Here is a 21,333-nt window from a genome sequence, read left to right as displayed (position 1 = left end):
ATTCCTTCAGTTTTTGTTTGTTTGGGAAGACCTTTATCTCTCCTTCTATTCTAAATGACAGACTTGCTGGATAAAGGATTCTCGGCTGCATATTTTTTCTGTTTAGCACACTGAAGATATCGTGCCAAGCCTTTCTGGCCTGCCAAGTTTCAAAGGAGAGATCAGTCACGAGTCTTATAGGTCTCCCTTTATATGTGAGGGCACGTTTATCCCTTGCTGCTTTCAGAATTTTCTCTTTATCCTTGTATTTTGCCAGTTTCACTATGATATGTCGTGCAGAAGATCGATTCAAGTTACGTCTGAAGGGAGTTCTCTGTGCCTCTTGGATTTCAATGCCTTTTTCCTTCCCCAGTTCAGGGAAGTTCTCAGCTATAATTTCTTCAAGTACCCCTTCAGCACCTTTCCCTCTCTCTTCCTCCTCTGGGATACCAATTATGCGTATATTATTTCTTTTTAGTGTATCACTTAGTTCTCTAATTTTCCCCTCATACTCCTGGATTTTTTTATCTCTCTTTCTTTCAGCTTCCTCTTTCTCCATAACTTTATCTTCTAGTTCACCTATTCTCTCCTCTGCCTCTTCAATCCGAGCCGTCGTGGTTTCCATTTTGTTTTGCATTTCGTTTAAAGCGTTTTTCAGCTCCTCGTGACTGTTCCTTAGTCCCTTGATCTCTGTAGCAAGAGATTCTCTGCTGTCCTGTATACTGTTTTCAAGCCCAGCGATTAATTTTATGACTATTATTCTAAATTCACTTTCTGTTATATTATTTAAGTCCTTTTTGATCAGTTCATTAGCTGTTGTTATTTCCTGGAGATTCTTCTGAGGGGAATTCTTCCGTTTGGTCATTTTGGATAGTCCCTGGAGCGGTGAGGACCTGCAGGGCACTTCCCCCGTGCTGTGGTGTATAACTGGAGTTGGTGGGCGGGGCCGCAGTCAGTCCTGATGTCTGCCCCCAGCCCACCGCTGGGGCCACAGTCAGACTGGTGTGTGCCTTCTCTTCCCCTCTCCTAGGGGCGGGATTCACTGTGGGGTGGTGTGGCCCGTCTGGTCTACTTGCACACTGCCAGGCTTGTGGTGCTGGGGAGCTGGCGTATTAGCTGGGGTGGGTAGGCAAGGTGCACGGGGGCGGGAGGGGCAGGCTTAGCTCGCTTCTCCTTAGGTGATCCACTTCAGGAGGGGCCCTGTGGCAGCGGGAGGGAGTCAGATCCGCTGCCAGAGGTTTGGCTCCGCAGAAGCACAGAGTTGGGTGTTTGCGCGGAGCGAGCAAGTTCCCTGGCAGGAACTGGTTCTCTTTGGGATTTTGGCGGGGGGATGGGCGGGGGAGATGGCGCTGGCGAGCGCCTTTGTTCCCCGCCAAGCTGAGCTCTGCCGTCCGGGGGCTCAGCAGCTCTCCCTCCCTTTGTCCTCCAGCCTTCCCGCTTTCTGAGCAGAGCTGTTAACTTATGACCTCCCAGACGCTAAGTCGCGCTTGCTGTCGGAACACAGTCCGTCCGGCCCCTCCGCTTTTGCCAGCCCGACTCGGGGGCTCTGCTTGGCCGGCGAGCCGCCCCTCCGCCCCGGCTCCCTCCCGCCAGTCCGTGGAGCGCGCACCGCCTCGCCGCCCTTCCTACCCTCTTCCGTGGGCCTCTCGTCTGCGCTTGGCTCCGGAGACTCCGTTCTGCTAATCCTCTGGCGGTTTTCTGGGTTCTTTAGGCAGTGTAGGTGGAATCTAAGTGATTAGCAGGACGCGCGGTGAGCCCAGCGTCCTCCTACGCCGCCATCTTCCGGAGGGTCCCAGCTATGATTTCTTTTTTTTTTTTTTTTTTTTTTTTCAACATTTTTTATTTATTTTTGGGACAGAGAGAGACAGAGCATGAACGGGGGAGGGGCAGAGAGAGAGGGAGACACAGAATCGGAAACAGGCTCCAGGCTCCGAGCCATCAGCCCAGAGCCTGACGCGGGGCTCAAACTCACGGACCGCGAGATCGTGACCTGGCTGAAGTCGGACGCTTAACCGACTGCGCCACCCAGGCGCCCCTATGATTTCTTAAAGTACACTTTCATCACCTTTCTCTCTCTCTTCCTCCCCTGGAATCCCAATTATGCATATGTTGTGCATTTGATTGCATCACTTAGTTCTCTAATTCTCCCCTCCTACTCCTGGATTTTTTTATCTCTCTTTTTCTCAGCTTCCTCTTTTTCCATAGTTTTATCTTCTAATTCACCTATTCTCTCCTCTGCCTCTTCAATCCGAGCTGTGGTCGACTCCATTTTATTTTGCAGCTTATTAATAGCATTTTTTAGCTCTCCTGTTTCTTAGTCCCTTGGTCTCTGTAGTAATAGATTCTCTGGTGTCCTCTATACTTTTTTCAAGCCCAGCAATTAATTTTATGACTATTATTTTAAATTCATTTTCTCTAACATTGCTTAAGTCGTTTTTGATCAGTTCGTTAGCTGTTGCTACTTCCTGGAGTTTCTTTTGAGGAGAATTCTTCCATTTCGTCATTTTGGATAGTCCCTGGAGTGGCGTGGAACTGCAGGACTCTTCCTCTGTGCTGTCTGGAGTAACTTGCATTGGTGGGTGGGGCCGCAGTCAGACCTGATGTCTGCCCCCAGCCTACCGCTGGGGCCACAGTCAGACTGGTGTGTACCTTATCTTCCCCTCTCCCAGGGGCAGGACTCACTGTGGAGTGGTATGGCCCCTGTCTGGGCTACTTCCACACTGCCAGGCTTCTGGTGCTGCTTTGATGGGATCTGGCGTATTAGCTCGGGTGGATCCTCGGGTGGCGTATTAGCTCGGGAAGGTGCACAGGGGCAGGAGGAGCAGACTCAGCTCGCTTTGCCTTCGGTGGTCCGCTTCAGGAGGGACCCTGCGGCACCGAGAGGGAGGCGGCCCCGTCGGAGGGATGGATCCGCAGAAGCACAGCGTTGGTTGTTTGCTTGGTGCAAGCAAGTTCTTTGACAGGAACTAGTTCCCTTAGGGATTTTGGCTGGGGGGTGGGCGGGAGAGATGGCACTGGTAAGAGCCTTTGTTCCCCGCCAAGCTGAGCTCTGTCCTCCGAGGCTCAACAACTTTCCCTCCCTTTGTCCTCTAGCCCTCCCGCTCTTGGAGCAGAGCTGTTGACTTATTATATTCCAGATGTTAAGTCCCGCTGGCTGTCAGAACACACTCCGGCCCCTCCGCTTTTTCAAGCCATACTGAGGGGCTCTGCCTTGCTGGGCGGGCTGCCCCTCCACCGCCCCAGCTCCCTCCCGCCAGTGCATGTAGCACGCATCACCTCTCCGCCCTTCCTACCCTCTTCTGTGAGCCTCTCGTCTACACTTGGCTCCAGAGAGTCCGTTCTGCCAGTCTTCTAGCGGTTTTCTGGGTTATTTAGGCAGATGTGGGTGGAATCTAAGTGGTCAGCAGGACGCAGTGAGTCCATCGTCCTCCTACCCTGCCATCTTCCTCCGGAAACCATACCTCTTATTCATTAATTAGATCTTTATAGAAGCTTTATTCTTTTTAAAAAGTTAGCATACAGTATACTATTGTTTTCAGGAGTAGAACCTAGTGATTTATCACTTACATATGACACCTACTGTTCGTCCGAGTGCCCTCCTTAATGCCCATCACCCATTTGGCCCATTGCCCCACCAACCTCCCATCTAGCAGCCCTAAGTTTGTCCTATTTAAGAGTCTCTTATGGTTTGCCTTCCTTTCTGCTTTTATTTTATTTTTCCTCCCCTTCCTGATGTTTACATGTTTTGTTTCTTAAATTCCACATATGAGTGATATCATATAACTTTTCTATCTCTGACTGACTTAATTTGCTTAGCAAAGTAGGTCCATCCACGTTGTTGAAAATGGCAAGATTTCATTCTTTTTAATTGCCAACTAATATTCCATACTGTGTGTGTGTATACACATGCCACATTTTCTTTATCCATTCATCAGTTAATGGACATTGGGGCTCTTTCCATAATTTAGCTATTGTTGATAGCATTGCTATAAACATTGGGGTGCCTGTGCCCTTCAAATCAGAATTTTTGTATCTTCTGGTAAATACCTACTACTGCAATTGTTGGGTCATTGGGTAGTTCTTTTTTAATTTTTTGAGGAACCTCCATGCTGTTTTCCAGAGTGCTGCACAGTTTGCATTCCCACCAACAGTGTAAGAGGGTTCCCCTTTCTCCACATCCTGGCCAACATCTGTTGTTTTCCCAAGTTGTTAAATTTAGCCATTCTAACAAGTATAAGGTGGTATCTCATTTGTATTTCTCCAATGATGAGTGATGTTGAGCGTCTTTTCATGTGTCTGTTAGCCATCTGGGTGTCTTTGGAAAAGTGTTTATTCATGCCTTCTGCCCATTTCTTCACTGAATTTTTTTTTTGTATGTTGAGTTTGATGTTTATAGATTTTTGATATTTTATCCAATATATCTTCTTTTGCAAATATCTGTCTCATTTTGAAGTTGTCTTTTAGTTTCGTTGATTTTTTTCCTTCACTGTGCAGCTTTTTATCTTGATGAGGTCCCAACAGTTCAATTTTACTTTTATTTCCCTTGCCTCCAGAGACCTGTCAAGTAAGAAGTTGCTGCGGCTGGTCACAGAGGTTGCTGCTTCTTTTCTCTCATAGGATTTTGATGGTTTCCTGTCTCACATTTAGGTCTTTCATCTATTTTGAATTTATTTTTGTGTATGGTGTAAGAAAGTGGTCCAGTTTCATTCTTCTGCATGTTGCCGTCTAGTTCTCCGGCACCATTTGCTAAAGAGACTGTCTTTTTTTTTTTTAATTTTTTTTTTCAACATTTTTTTTTTTTTTTTTTTGGGACAGAGAGAGACAGAGCATGAACGGGGGAGGGTCAGAGAGAGAGGGAGACACAGAATCGGAAACAGGCTCCAGGCTCCGAGCCATCAGCCCAGAGCCTGACGCGGGGCTCGAACTCACGGACCGCGAGATCGTGACCTGGCTGAAGTCGGACGCTTAACCGACTGCGCCACCCAGGCGCCCCGGGACTGTCTTTTGTCCATCGGATGCTTTATCCTGCTTTGTCAAAGATTAGTTGGTCATACGTTTGTGGGCCCATTTCTGGGTTCTGTATTCTATTGCATTGGTCTATGTGTCTGTTTTTGTGCCAATACCATATTGCCTTGATGATTACAGCCTTGTAAACAGGCTAACATCCAGAATTATGATGCCTTCAGTTTTTTCAACATTACTTTGGCTATCCAGGGTCTTTTGTGGTTCCATACAAATTTTAGCATTGTTTGTTCTAGCTTAAATGTCTTTTTGAGTGTATTTCCCACTTTAAAAATTTGGGTTGTTATATTTTTATTATTGGCTTATAGCAATGCTTATATATGTCTTTTGTCAATAAATTTTTAGAAATATCTTCCCCTTTTATGGCTTTCTTTCCTATTTTCATGATGGTATTCTTTGAGGAGCAAAAATTTTAGATTTTGATGAAGATCTTTTTTATGGCTTGTAGTTTTTTTTCATTTACTTTAAGAAATCTCTGTATCCACAAGGCCACAAAGATATTCTTCTATATGTTTTCTACTAGTTTTATAGGTTAGCTTTATGCTTAGGTCTAGGACCACTGCTTCCCCCATCCTCTGAGATCCTAATCTAATGCCCTTTTGTGGAATTTCTAAACCTTCTATGTTTTTTGCCTTGAAAATGGTAAGCATACTTATTTTAAATTTTGCTCCTGACAATTCCACCCCAGATGTCAGGAGTGCCAGATGTTATATTCAGAAAAATTGTTTGGAGAAATAGCTGAGTCTCCAGGATAATATTAGTTTTCTTCAGAGAGGATTTATTTATTTTTTGTTCTAGGTACCACAGGCATTTTCAATATAGGATACCTTCATCTGGTATCAAGGATTAAAATTATTTGAAATTGTGCAGTCCCTGCACAGACCCTGGCCAGTTTCTTTCACATTCATCTTTATTTATAAGGTGAGGTCCTAAAATAATGTCTCCCCTTCCTGGCCCTGAATTGTAGCTCTCTCTCTGGTAACTCCAAGAATTTAAGTCAAGTGTTCAAGATCACACAGATAGTGGTAGAGCTGAGAACCAACCTAGATAGTCTGATTTCAGATCCTGGGTTGTTAATAACCTATTAATAAAATAACAAATAAAAACCTTTGCTATGTTTCCCATTATACACCTAAGTGACTTAATATGTCACGTAATAGATGTTCAGCAAATGTTCATTAAATATAAAAATGAATCTTCTCCTACTAGCAATGTTGTTAATGGAAGTACTTTCAGTCTTGCTACTTGTTGAGTGGCATTTTGGGCTTATAGCTGTGATGTGATTTTCACATACCGTTTTGTCTTTTTGCTGATGGTGATTATTTATTTTCTCTTGTATTGTTTCTTAATAATAATTGGGAAAGGTACTGGTCAAATTTACCTGGAAGCTTGCATCAATAACATACTGATCTTTGTTTTGTGCTTGAAGTTTTATACATATTAGAAACCTGGTAGATACTGAGTAGGGATTTAGGGATAAACAGCTTCTCTAGTATTTCAAGTGCTTATTGTTTCTTACTGTCCTCCTTTGAGTTTGATTAAAACATTAAACAATTCAAATCTAAGTAAAAATCTTTACTCCCTCCTTAGAATTGAAGAATGGATTTCTCATGGGTTTACCAATTTATGGCTCTTCTGTGGAAGAATTTTATTTTAAAGGTAAGTTGAGCTATCTATAGGAGTTTTGCAACAGCTAAGAGACCACAGTGTGAAAATTCTTACAGCCTGATCACTACATTTCAATTTATACTGTTAAATTTTTCGCAGTCCTACAGCTGGGGGTATCTCTTCCAAATGTGAAGGGTCCTCACAGAGTAAAATAATAGCAGAATGACATGGAGAATAGAGAAAACAGATAGTCCAGGAAACTATTGCTACTATAGAGTTCTTCTTTGCCATCTATATATCTTCTTTTAAGAAGTGTCTTTTAATAAAAAAGAATTAGGCATTTGCAGAGGTAATGGACTTACAGGACAATTAACATAATCTTTTTTTTTTCCATCTCCTAGAGGCGGCGACTGGTGGCGTTATTTGTGGAATTCACCCTGACGTTACTATTTGCTGGTACGCTTCTGTTAACACGCAAGATTTTGACTATAAAGAAGTATGGGCCTTTCAATTACTCTCTTCAGCCTATTGATAAGTTACCTGCATTTCTTGGAATGCCCATGATTTCTCCTGGTCCATGGGAACTGGCTTTTGTGCCTTCCAAAAGTGTTGTGGTGAAGAGTATTGTTGACCACGTGAAGAGGGATTTACACTATAATTTCACAGGTTAGAAATTAAAGTTTTTTGAAAAAATGTATTATTAAACTGGGTTTCAGTAAAGACACATATGTAATCTTTTAGCCAGGCATTGTTCTCCCAGCTAAAGCATTATAGGATATATCCTCATAACCAGAGAGTACCCTCCTAGATATAATATTACAGACTTTGTTAAACTTGAGAGTTAAATTCATAAAAAAATATTTTCTCCTAGAACCCAAAACATAGTAATATTTAAAAATTAGATGATCAATTTATATTATTTTGGATTATTATCCAATTCTTTGATACTAAGTCATCCTGGTTTCTGGTTGTGCTTCTTAAACCTGGGTAAGTATAACCCTGGAGGTATATGATGTGCACCAAAGGTACACACAGGCACAGCATAAGCATGAGCCCTCATTCTGGATGTGTGCTCTGTGGTCAGTTATTTCAAACATTGTTCATATAAAAATGTGCAAGTCATATATAGATGCTTTAGAGAAGACTTAAACTACATAGAATTATCTTAAAAGCCCCACAGTAAGCTTACCCCGCCTTCTCAACTCAATTTCTCTCCTTTTCCCCCAGAAAGAAACACTGTCAAAAGTTTGGTGAGCATACCTCTAGTGCCCCTTCCTTTTACATACATACATTTATTTAACTAGTATATTTTTTTCAGCCTTTTTTTGACTCTCAAGGGATCTGAGGGAACTTGAGACCAGATGCCATCTCAAAACATATCTTATTTAAAACATCAGTGAAGCAGAAGAATGCAAAATCCCCAATAAGCTTTGAAGTATATAATACAAATATCCCAATAAACGTAGTCTCTTAGAAGCTACTTTGGGTTACCCAGAATATTGCCTGATTTCCATTCTGATTTCATCTTTGATGCATGGGATTCTTAGAAATGTATTACTTTACTTAAAAACATTTGGAATTTGTTGTTCTCTTTCTCGTTTTTTTTTTCCATTTCTATTTTAATTTCCTTGAATCAGAATATATTTGATTTCAGTTCTTTGAAATTTTGAGAATTGTTTATGCCCACTTTATGGTGTATTTTGAAAAATGTACCATGTACATTTGTAAAGACCATGTGTTTTGTGGGTTTTGCTTGTAGTGTTTTATAAATGTTACCCAGGCGAAGTTGTCAAGTTAGTTAATCATAATGCTTTTCAAATATGTATTCTTACTGGTTTTTGTCTGCTTATTCTGTCAGTTATTGACAGAGGTATTACATTTCCAGCTAGGTGTTGTTAGTATGAAATAGGTGTTTTATATATAAATATATAGATATAAAACATCTACTTTAACATTATATACAATGTCCAAATTTCTTTATGCTTATATGTCTTGAAACTATTAGCTCATGTGATCTCTCTGTTGAATTTTTTCTAAAAATATTTCTCTGTTCTGGAATTTCCGCTTGTCCTGTTTTTTTTTTTTTTTTTTTAATTTTTTTTTTTCAACGTTTATTTATTTTTGGGACAGAGAGAGACAGAGCATGAACGGGGGAGGGACAGAGAGAGAGGGAGACACAGAATCTGAAACAGGCTCCAGGCTCTGAGCCATCAGCCCAGAGCCTGACGCGGGGCTCGAACTCACGGACCGTGAGATCGTGACCTGGCTGAAGTCGGACGCTTAACCGACTGCGCCACCCAGGCGCCCCCCGCTTGTCCTGTTTTTAATAGATTTCAGGTAACCAGAGAAGTGTTCTCTCTTTTTTAACTATATTAACCATAGTTACTTTTAAAGTCCTTAACTGGAAAATTGTGGTATCTAGATTACTTGTATATATTTATTTCTCTTTAAGTCATTGAGTTCTGTTTTATAGCATATTTTGTATATTTTTATAAAATGACAGGTGTTGTGGATAAACATCAGAGGCTCCTGAGGGTTAACTTTTCTTCTGGTTGGTTGTTAGAGTACTGACAGAGTGACTTGATTCCATCAAAGTCTGGTTTTAGGCTTCATAAGGGCGGCTCTGTTTCAGTTTTGTCTTTACTCTTGCAGCATATCCTGTGTTCTAGGGCATGGCTCTTCTAGGGTGTCAGCTGGAAGCCTGGAGTATTTATGAAGGCTCCTCGACCTTAGTGGGGCTTGAACGCTAATATTCTCTATTTCATCAGCACTGTGTACCTGATGAAATCCCTGCTCAGCATTTTAGCCTGCCACCTGCTGTTATCTCCTTGGTTTCAAAGAGTCTTAGCCTATACATTCTCAGTTCAGGAGTTGGCTGCTGACTTCAGAGGAATTTACAAGCTGATTTTCACTTCTATGCTCTTCTCCTCTCTTTGCAAGTTTACCTCTCAAGTTCCAGCCATTTTGGCAGCCTGAGCTCTCATCTCTTTTCTTCAGCTCAGTAAGTCTACAATTTTCTGCCAATGCGTTCAGGTAAAGTACCAGGGTGAATATGGCACTCACCCTATGCATTTCCCTTTTTCAAGGTTTGTAAGTCCATAATTATTCATTGCAGCATTATTTACAATCAACCAAGGTATAGAAGCAACCATAGTGTCCATCAGCAGATCAGTGCATAAGGAAAACGTGATTATTCCATCACAAAAAAGAAGGAGATCCTGTCTTGTAACAATATGTATTATGTTTGGAGAACATTATGCTAAGTGAAAAAAGCCAGACACAGAAAGACAAATACTTTATAATCTCACTTACATGTGTTATCTAAAAATACTGAGCTCACAGAAACAGAGAGTAGAGTCGTGATTTCTGGAGTTGGGGGTGGGTGGGGAAAATGGGGAGATTTTGGTCAGGGTGTATGAACTTTCAGTTATAAAGATGAATAAGTCCTGGAAATCTAATGTACATGGTGACTATAGTCAATAACACTATATAGTGTATATAAAATTTATTCCGGAAGTAGATCTTGCAGTGTTCTTCTCATAAAAGAGGATGGTGACTACAAAAGGTGATAGATGAGTTAATTAACCTGATTTTGGTAATCAATTCACAGTCTATGCATATATTAAAACATAATGTTACCTTAAAATCCCATTATACAACCTACATATATACAATTTTATTTTGTCAGTAACACCTAAATCACTCTGGGCAGAAAATTTTTAAAATAAAGTAAGTGGTAACTGTGTCGTGGTGGAGATATTAATTAGCTTGATTGTTACAGTCATTTCACAGTGTATACATATATCACATTATCATGTTTTACAGCTTAAATACCCAACTTTTATGTGTCATGTACTTCAATAAAGCTGGGGAAAAAATAAAGCCACCCCAGATAATAAATGAAAATAAATAATAAATAAATTTCCCTCCAGTTCTATTTTTGAGAAATCCACACAAACACATGTTTTAGCCTGATTAAGCACTCATAAATCTCTCACTTTCAGTGCACATGGGTGGCTCAGTAAGTTAACTCCTGAGGCTCAGGTCTTGATCTTGGGGTTTGTGATTTCGAGCCCAGTGTGGGGCTCTGTGCTGACAGCTTGGAGCCTGCAGCCTGCTTTGGATTCTGTGTCTGCCTCTCTCTCTCTCCCTCCCCCATTCTCTCTCCCTCTCTCTCTCTCTCTCTCTCTCTAAAAAATAAAATAAACATTTAAAAAAATCTCTCACTATCTCCCTTTATCTCTCTTAGTCTTTTCACATACCCCTCCTTGAGCAGGTAACACCTTCCTTGAAGCCCAGATAAATTAATGAAAACAGACTGACAAACTGGTGGATCCCTCCTCAGTCCCTTACCACCTTGGCCAGGCAGTTACAAAGAATTGTGGCTATTCCCACAACATTCCATGGTTAAGGCAGATGGAAGGTCCCCTGGGACGTAAAGAATGCACAGGTGAGATGATGACAGTGGTTAAGTTCAGATGCAGAAGCAGAGGCTACATGCCCCAAAGTGTACCTGACTACCTGTTTGTATGCACTTCACCTTGTTCACAGTGTACTTTCAGGATAATATTCTGAAATTTCCAGCTGTGTTCCTATGTTTTGTTTTGTTTTGTTTTGTTTAATTTGGTGGACTTTGTTTTTCCAGCTTTGATCATTTAAACTCTCTGAGGATTTTGTTTTGTCCTGCTCCTGGTCACCTTGCATGGGTGCAAACCTGATTCTAGTCCCTGACATCCTGCTTGCATCTTTGGAATTTATATTCCAGCTGTGCCCACCTTGAGAAAAGTATGCACACTTGGCATTTCCAAACTACCAAAAATAATGATTATCACACATAATCACCTCCAATATTAAAATTGTGAAGTTGTTTCATTCTTCAACTTCTACGTAGTTTTTATTCAGATATTAGAGATTCTCATCGTACACGACTTTGAATAGATTTCATGGATCAATTTTGTTATTTCCTTCTAAAATGAAAATTTCAAAACACTTTAGAAGTATCCCTCTTCCTTGCTTTATTTCAGTATGTATTTATTATAATGATTCATTATACTTTATTTTTTTTAATTATACTTTAAACTTGTGGTCAAACTTTTAAAACTCCTAGATTTTCATGCACTCCTTTTTTTTTTTTTTTTTTTTTTTTTTTTTTTTTTTTTTTTTTTTTTGGGACAGAGAGAGACAGAGCATGAACGGGGGAGGGGCAGAGAGAGAGGGAGACACAGAATCGGAAACAGGCTCCAGGCTCCGGGCCATCAGCCCAGAGCCTGACGCGGGGCTCGAACTCACGGACCGCGAGATCGTGACCTGGCTGAAGTCGGACGCCTAACCGACTGCGCCACCCAGGCGCCCCATGCACTCCTAATATCCATTAGTTTGTTGTGCCGATGTTTGAACACTGTTTTAAATTTACTTTAAAAATATATATATTTACTTATTTTTGAGAGACAGCACAAGTATGGGAGGGAGAGAGAAAGAGGGAGACACAGAACCTGAAGTAGGCCCCAGGCTCTGAGCTGTCAGCACAGAGCCCGATGCGGGGCTTGAGCTCACAAACCATGAGATCATGACCTAAGCCGAGGTTGGACTCTTAACCAACTGAGCCACCCAGGTACCCCTGAGCAACAGTGTTTTAAAATTTATATGTTGATAATCTTTCATCCGTGTAAAGCATTTTTCCATCTTATAGATAGAAAAGGCACTCAGATAGATACATTTGCCTGTATGTGGGCAACTCACACACTAGATTTATTTTTCTTTCTACAGTTCAAGGCTTTTCTTCAGAACGAGATTTTGAAGAGTATGTTAAACAAGAGAATAACTCTAAAAAAGTGTTGGTTGCTATTATTTTTGACCATGAATTCCAAAATAGTGATGATCCCCTACCACTTAAGGTAAGACGGTTTTATGTAGAAACTTCATAAGTGTGCTTCCAGTTTCTGAGGTTTAATGAAGTAGAGGCATAATTATTTCATTTATTAAGTGGGGGGACTGCAACTTACCCAAGATCATACTGCTTGTACATAGTTGAGCAGGGATTTAAATCCAAATCTAACTAATTTCTGCGTATGTGCATTTATTTAGCCAGAGCTTTATGTTGGTGGGGAAAGAATTAAATTTACCATGTACTAGATTTTCTCCTTATAAATCAGAATCGTAGGAGACATTGACCACCAAGGATATTACCTTTCCCACTGTATCTGATACAGCTCCTTCCCAGCTCTGTACATGATGGTGAAGTGAATGCAGATTTCCCAGCTCAAAAGACCTGAGGGGTTAAAAGCAGCTGCATCTTCACCAGCATGGAACACAGCATGAAAATGTCCCTCTTTCTTTTGTTTGACTCTCATAGTTTTTCACCAGAATCTAAATCTAGAAAACAGTGCCAAGGTTTAGCCAAGTGGAATCAGAATTAGGACATAGGCAGACCCTGAGGAAGATTCTGATAACAACCTCCAAGAAGGAGAGACAAGGACTGTGCTTTGAACTTGGTGTCCTTGGTGTTGAGGGAAATAATCAAAATATAGTATAGATGTACGCATGGAGCTATAATTCTGCATTTAAGATAACTGCTGGTTCTCAGTGGAAGGAAAAAGTAAGGAAAACCGCTGGGTTGTAAGTAGAGTTGGAGGTATGTTTTCATTCTCTTCCCTCACTCTTTCACTCCTTTCACGTATGTAAAATCCCCTCAAGTTACTAATTTGGTATGAGCTGGTGCTGATGTAGGCTCATCAGTGTAGATACAGACTGGTTAGAATGTTTTTGGTACAGTTTCAAACTTCACCTGTTTTTCCTTGGACAATCTCCCCACTGTCCCTGCCACTTGGCTCACTCTCTTACCTTTAACATTGCTACTGTGACTTGCTGTACAGTCTCTCCTAACCATACCTACCTCTGTCCTCCTCCATACTCCCATAAATGCTCCTTACATGTTACTATCATTGAATTTGCTGTAAAGTAAATATCTATGTTGTCTCAACTAGAATTTGAGCTCCTTGAGGAATAGGTTCTATGTCTTAGTCCTTGAACGTGCAGTAAGTGTCTGAAGTTCTCGGCTTGATAACTGAGTATATTAATATTTACCTAGATTTATGACATCGGCCTGCTCCTCCTGATGTTACTGATTTCTCTGGTCTGACCCTTGACTCTAGGCAACTGCTGGACCATTTTCTGTCTTGTAAAGCTACTTAGACCCAGCATGCTCTACCTTGAGGTTTATTTAGTTCTCTAGAATTAGTATTACCTTTTCATTTAATAATGAAATTATGCAGTATTCCACATTTATATTTTATCACATTTCTCCTCTGTCCTCATGTGGGATTCTTTCTTATGTTACAATCACTTTTAGGGGAGGAAGGGATTTTCCTCTCAAAACACTTGGCTGATGTAATGGGAAGAGAAATTAGCAGCATCTTTTGGTGTGTTTCATTTCAGTATGCATGCCAGCTGTCTATTTTGGGAAAAAGACATTGGCACTGGTGTGCAAGTTGCCACCGTGTTTGTTTACCGCAAACCCACAATAGCCATATGACAAGTCTGCTCCACTGCCTAATGTTCGGAATCCACTTAGTGCTCAACAGTCTGCCTCAGAATCACACACATGCGATTTTTCTTTAACTTCCTTTTGTTTCTCATTCTTCCTTAATCATCTTTTGTTTACAGGTATCATTTCTTTTTGTTCCCTGTAGGTAAAATATTATCTGCGTTTTAGTAGTTTTCAGAGGAACAAGTATGTGGGTTTTGTCCGAACAGAAGGCTGGGAAACAGGTGTTCTCTTTCCAACTTTTCCTTCTTTGGGACCCAGAAGTGAACGTAGTTCCCATGGGGGGAGTCCTGGTAAGCAGATCTTTAATCATACTTATTCTTATATCCTAGTCATATAAGTAAGGCTCTTAAGGCATCACATGTTTATACCTGTATTTCTTTAACCTTGTGATGAAAATTGTTAATTTTTAACTTACTGTGCTGGTGATTTCTTCTTCTTTTTTTTAAATTTAAATTCAAATTAGTTAACATACAGTGTAGTCTTGGTTTCAGGAGTAGAATCTTGTGATTCCTCTCTTACATATGGCACCCAGTGGTCAGTCCTAAAGGTGCCCTCCTTAATGCCCATCACCCATTTAGCCCATCCCCCCATCTACTTCCCTCCAGCAACCCAGTTTGTTCTCTGCGTTTAAGAGTCTTTTATAGTTTGCCTCCCTCTCTGTTTTTATCTTTTTTCCCTTCCCTTCCCCCATGTTCATCTGTTGTGTTTCTTAAATTCTACTGGTGATTTCTTTATTTAAAATTTTCAGTGTCCAAAAACCTATATAAAACTTCTGTATATTGGAACAATGTATTTTTATCTTTTCCTGGTCATTGTATATCCTTATTTTTTCATGTAGGTTCACTTGTGAAATTTGGATTTTAATGACTTTAACATACGTGTTCCTGGGTACTGACACGGTCTGATCCATTATAACTGTATGCTGCTCTGTTGGGTTGATAAACAGTTTCTAATATAGTTCTATTAATTTAAAATATATTATACAAACTACCGTTAAAACATCTTTAAGTGGGGCTTTGTTTTTATTAACAATAATGCACATTTACCTTGAGGAAATTATCCAACAAGAAAAACAAGCTATAACCAGTTCACCATAATTCATAAAAATTTGAAATAACCTGCATCTTAAATATGGTAAATGAATAACAAAAGTATAAAATTTAATTTTACTGAACATTGTACATTCATTAAAAATAGCCATCATTAAATCTTCTGAAAAAGCAGAGTTCAGAACTGTATTTTGAAATGATAACTGTGTAAACTGCATATTTATCAGCACAAAGCTGGGACAAATTTCCAAATATGAAAACTTTTACTCTGTTAGGTGGTGGGATTGTTTTGCATGTTATTATTTTCTTTATTTCTTTATTTTCTTTATTATTTTGTTATTATTTTCTTTAATAAATATTTTAAACTTTTTCCCATCATAAAATTTAACAAGGAATCTTATGTCTTTTCTACCATACATACTGCATGCGTTATGAACTTCGCCTGGGGTATGATTTTATAAGGGTTAGTTGGATAATGCTAAGGGTTGCCAGGGGTATGTAAATGCACTGCAGAAGGGAGGCCACACAAGCTGATACAGCCCTTCTGGGGAGCGGTCTGGCCATGGCAGCTGTATTAGCTCACTTAGGCTGCTGTAACAAAATACATACCACATATTGGGCAGCTTATAAACAACAGAAATTTCTTGCTCACAGTTCTGGAGGCTGTGAAGTTCAAGATGAAGGCTCCAGCATGGTCATGTTCTGGTGAGGGGCCCCCTTCCTAAGTTTCTCACTTGTGCTTTCTCACTATGTCCTCAGTTGGTGGAAAGGACTAAGGAGATCTCTGGAGCCTCTTTTATAAGGCACTAATCCCACTTATGAGGGCTGCACTGTCATGATTAAAACACATCTCACAGATCCCACCTTCTAATACCATCACCCTTAGGGGTTAGGATTTCTACATATGGATTTGGGGAGACGTGAACATTCACACCATAGTAGTAGCCAAATTAATAATATGTTCCTGGGTAGAAACCCTAAGAAACTCTTTTTAATGATCCATAGAGAGTTCCTGGCACTGCTGGTTGTAGTGGCAAGGAATAGGAGGCAATCTGTAAGTTAAGTTGAGGCCCAGGTTCAGCCCAACTCAGCTGAACTCTTGGAATTTAAATGGTCAGCTCCTTCCTCTAGCTGTATGACAAAGGAAGGAGCTAGCATCTTTAAGAAAACAGAACAAACGATTATACACTTTAGTGTCCACTCTTCCTTTAATCACAATTTCTGGCATGAGATCCAAAATTATAGGACATGCAAAGAAGCAGGAAAATGTTACCTAAAATTAAAAGAAAAAAAGAGTCATTATAAATAAGTGAACTGAGAAGCTGGATATTGGAATTAGTAGCCAAGGAATTTAAAATAATTTTATGAGTACTTTGATGTCATGTTGATAGCAAATATTCCCTGATACAATTTGATGAAGAGGCCACTTTACCTCTGTGGTATCTTTCTCTGAAACTTTTAATTCTAGTCTATTAGTAAAAAAAACATCATGCAAACCCAAATTGTAGATAATTCTCCAAAATACATGCCCAGTATTCTTGAAAACTCTCAAGGTTTTAAAAAACAAGAAAGGATGATAAAGTTTCATAGATCAAAGGAGACTATGGAGACATGACACCTAAATACAATGTAGTATCTTGGATGGGGGTTCTGCAACAGAAAAAAAATGACATTGGTGAGAAACTGGTGAATCCAAAGTTTGTATAAATTAGAAATTGTATTGTGCCATTGTCAATTTCTTAGTTATGACAGATTTACCATGATAGTATAAGATACGATATTTGGGAAGGTGGGTGCAGTGTGTAAGCAATATTTCTCAATATTTTTTTCATCATTGCCCTTCTAGAGAATCATTTTGGATATTTTCTCCCTACGTGTTCTCATGAAATTTTAATACTACAGGTACACTACAGATCTGCTCTGTGTGCTGTGGTCTAATTGAAGTTGTATAACCCTCTGTTGAGAATGCATGGTATATGGGACTGTCTCTATTATTTTTGCAACTTTTCTGTAAGACTACATTTTTTCCCAAAATATAGAGGTATATTTTAAAAACTCTCCAAACCAAAGTAGCAATACAAGTGAAGTTTCTGGCTGCCCCTCCCCCCCCCCCCCCCCCCCCCCCCCAGGTGGCTCTGTTAAGCATCTAACTCTTGATTTTGGCTCAGGTCATGATCTCATGGTGGTGAGATCCATCCCTGCTTTGAGCCCCACTTTGGGCTCCACGCTGGGCATGGAGACTGCTTTGAGATTCTTTCTCTCTCCCTCTGCCCCTCCCCTGCTTGTGCACTCATGTGCATGCATGCTGTCTCTCCCTCTTTCTAAAACAAAACAAAACAAAAACAGTGAAGTTTCTGAATCTGATCAAGTACATGTGTAGAAATTTGTTATCTTCCTAGTGAAATATTGAACATTTCTCCCCTAGTAATCAGGAATAAAGTAAAGTTGTTTGCTCTCATCAGTTCTATTCAGCATATTACTGGATGTCTTAGCTTGTATTAGAAAAAGGAAATGAAATAAAAGGTATAGATTTTGGAAAGGAAAGAGTGAAATTACCTTTGTTTGAAGTTGACAGAATCACGTGTGCAGGAAATTCTGAAGAGATCCACAAAAAAGTATTACATACAATGTATTAATTTAGCAAATACCCAAGATAGAAAGCCAGTCTACAAAAATAAATTATAAATCTACACCAGAAATAACAAAACATTTCTGAGAGATAATTTAAACACCTAAACAAATGATATCTAAATCTCATTGGTTGGATGACTCAAAATTGTTAGGATGTAGATTCTCCCTAAATTGATTTATGATAGCAATATAGTGACAGTCACAATCCCAGCAGTCTTTTTTGAAAAAATTGGCAAGCTATCCTAAAATTTATAAGGAAATGCAAAGGGTCTAGCTTAGTAAAAAAAAAATCTTGGAAAGGAATGCCAGTGTTAAAGAACATTTAAGACTTAGTACAAATGTACATAATTAAGACAAAACTGTATAGGTTTAAGGATGAAGAAATACACTAATAGAAAGAATGAGGTATCTGGAAATAGACATTTGATTTTCCACAAAGATGCAAATATAATTCACTGGGGAAATGAAATCTTTTGAACAAATTGTGATGGAATAACATGGCATTTATATGGAAAGAATGAATCTTGATCACTAACTCATATCTACACAAAATTAGTTAATTAACGAGATAATCATAAACCTAAATGCAAAAGCTAAAATCATAAATCTTCCACAACAAAATTTATGAGAATATCTTCATGAATTTGGGGCTAGCAATGATTCATTAAGACAGAAAAAGTATTACCATAAAAGGGGAAAAAATGGATAAATTGACTTCATTAAAATTAAATACTTCTGCTTATGTGAAAGACACTATTAAAAATAGTAAGGCGGGGCACCTGGGTGGCTCAGTTGGTTGGGCGTCCGACTTCAGGTCAGGTCATGTTCTCACGGTTAGTGGTTCTAGCCCCGTGTGGGGCTCTGTGCTGACAGCTCAGAGCCTGCAGCCTGCTTCTGATTCTGTGTCTCCCTCTCTCTCTGGCCCTCCCCCACTCACACTCTGTCTCACTCTCTCTCTCAAAACTAAATAAACAGAAAAAAAATAGTAAGGCAAGGGGTGCCTGGGTGGCTCAATTGGTTAAGCGTCCAACTCTTCATTTTGGCTCAGGTCATGATCTCACAGTTGGTGAGTTCAGCCCCGCATTGGGCTCTGCACTCGCTGCACAGAGCCTGCTTCAGATTCTCTGTCTCCCCCTTTCTGCCCCTCCCCTGCTCGCTCTCTCTCTCTCAAAAAAAAAAAATGAACATTAAAAAAATATATAGTAAGGAAAGATCCAGAGGGGAGAAAATGTTACACATATTCACATTCAAAATCTATAAAGAATTTGTATAGATTAATAGAAAAATCAGTTTCAGATGTCACAGCAATGCCAAATTTTAATAAGTTTTTTAAGTGTTTGCTCATTTTCATACTAAAGTTATATGACGGCAAGAAGCTTTTGCATACTACCACAGATCTAAAGACCACACTGAGTATTACTGCCTTAGTGGATATCAGCTCACAGTATGAACTACACTTAATTTTTCAAATGTCAAGAGTACTGAATTAAAATCTATACCTATACAGTAATTCTCATTCAGTTGATTGAAATTTCAGAAAGCAGTTCTGTAATTTCATACAATATTTACTTTCTGGGAAGCTGGGAATTAGGATCCTTTTATTATTTTTTAATTTTTTTTTTTGGAGAGAGTGTGTGTGAGCATATGAGTGAGCAAGCAGGGCAGAGGCAGAGAGAGATGGGGGGGAGAGAGAGAGAGAGAGAGAGAGAGAGAGAGAGAGAATCCAAGTAGGCTCTACACTGTCAGTGTCGAGCTCAACATGGGGCTTGAACCCACAAACGTGAGATCATGACCTGAGCCAAAATCAAGAGTTGAATGCTTAACCCATCGAACCGCCCAGGTGCCTCAGGATCCTTTTAAAAAGAATCTTAAAAAAAACAAATGAATAAACAAAAAGCAAAATCAGACCTATAAATACAGAGAACAAACTGATGGTTGCCAGAGGAGGGAGGGATAGGAAAAATGGGTGAAGGGGAATGGGAGATACAGGCTTCCATTTAAGGAGTAAATAGGTCATGAGAATAAAGGCACAATATAAGGAGTATAGTGAATTGTAGTGTAATAGCATTTTATGGTGACAGATAGTATCTGCACTCGTAAGCACAGCATAACGTATAAACTTGTCAAATCACTATGTTGTAGACCTGAAACCAATGTAACATTGTGTGTCAACCATATTTGTATTTTTTAAATAATAAAAAGTATTTATTATCTGTTTGTGTGGGGAAACCATAATAGCTGCTCTGGGAAATTTAAGACTATAACAAGGGCCTCTTTACAATAATTAACTTTGTTTTTTGTCTTTGACATAGTTCAGTTACCTTTTTCTTTGTTCAGCTCAGCTGTTACTTGTTCTGTTGTACTTAGCAATCCTTGTTTTCTCACTTAGGGTACATCACTGAAGGGTTCCTGGCTATGCAGCATGCCGTGGATATTGCCATCATGAAATACTATAATCACAAGGCTACACAAAAGCTATTCCGAGAAGTCGCTGTATTTGTTCAGAGATTTCCATATCCAGCATATTCTCATGATTACTTCTATACCTTTTTTGGTATTTTCATCCCTTTAGTAATCTTATTTATCTTCTCTATGAATCATCTTACCCTCATTCAGGCTATTGTGTGGGAAAAGGAAAACCGATTGAAGGTAACTTTCCTTTTCTTGTGGTAGATAGAATTTCTGTAGAAAAAGTTGGGTTTGTAGCATAAATTTTTGTGGAGGGTTGGATTATTTCTGACCACTCAGCACTGGTGGATGGTTATGTTTTGGTAGCAACTGAAAGTGAACACTTATTTCTCTTTGCAGTTTTCTAGAATTTTTTTTTATTGGAATTATTGGATTGGTCTTTAGTTTTAGTTCCAGAAGATAATTACAGATAGAATTTAAATGCCAAATGCTCTAAATCTCTCTGGAATAAGGTGAGTTACAAAGAAATAATCAACTGGGCTGTGGAATTGTCTTGATGAATTCGGATGCAATTAAATGTCAAGATTCTATGATTCTGTGATTAGTTTTTCCATTTTCTGATATCTGAATTTTTTTTTCTAAATGACCTCTCATAGTTCCCTTCAGAATTTCTGTTTCTTGGTCAGAGAGCATGTTGTGTTATGGCCACATGCTTTGCAGTTCAAACTCCAGTCATTTAGCCAATAATGTGTATAATATATATAATGTAAATATATAAAATACATAATATAAAATAATTTTATATAATATATAAGTGTATAATATAAATATGGAGGGTGAGATGACTTATATAAATTATATGTATACACACACACACACATGCATACACATGTACATACACATATGGTTGATTTATTGCCTAATTTGTTTCAGGAACTGATAAATCATAGATTTAAATCCTATCTCTGTTGTTTATTAACTGTGACATGTCATATAACTTTTCTAGCCTTTTTTCTCAGATATAAATTGAGTAAAACTAATTTGCAGGACTGTCATGATATTCAACTAGATATTGTGTGAAAAGTTATC

At 39.3% G+C, this 21,333-nt stretch overlaps 1 protein-coding gene across 7 annotated transcripts in view; it reads left to right on the top strand.

Moving 5' to 3' along the window:
• Window positions 1-21,333, top strand: part of LOC131500702 (phospholipid-transporting ATPase ABCA3-like) — a 186,887-nt gene that overhangs the window by 10,946 nt on the left and 154,608 nt on the right. For 6 of the 7 annotated variants that reach the window (XR_009256433.1, XR_009256434.1, XM_058710040.1 and 3 more), the window contains exons 2-7: window positions 5,800-5,922; window positions 6,592-6,660; window positions 7,011-7,275; window positions 12,376-12,503; window positions 14,298-14,445; window positions 20,225-20,484. Coding sequence is in view for 5 of the 7 variants with exons in the window: in XM_058710040.1 (XP_058566023.1) it covers window positions 6,601-6,660; window positions 7,011-7,275; window positions 12,376-12,503; window positions 14,298-14,445; window positions 20,225-20,484 (861 nt within the window). In the remaining 2 variants the exon portion in view is untranslated. The remainder of the gene's footprint in view (window positions 1-5,799; window positions 5,923-6,591; window positions 6,661-7,010; window positions 7,276-12,375; window positions 12,504-14,297; window positions 14,446-20,224; window positions 20,485-21,333) is intronic. The other variant, XM_058710038.1, reaches the window with a different exon arrangement.

Source organism: Neofelis nebulosa, chromosome 18 (genome assembly GCF_028018385.1).
Source record: "Neofelis nebulosa isolate mNeoNeb1 chromosome 18, mNeoNeb1.pri, whole genome shotgun sequence".
NCBI lineage: Eukaryota > Metazoa > Chordata > Mammalia > Carnivora > Felidae > Neofelis > Neofelis nebulosa.
This window is presented reverse-complemented; position numbering and strand designations above follow the sequence as displayed.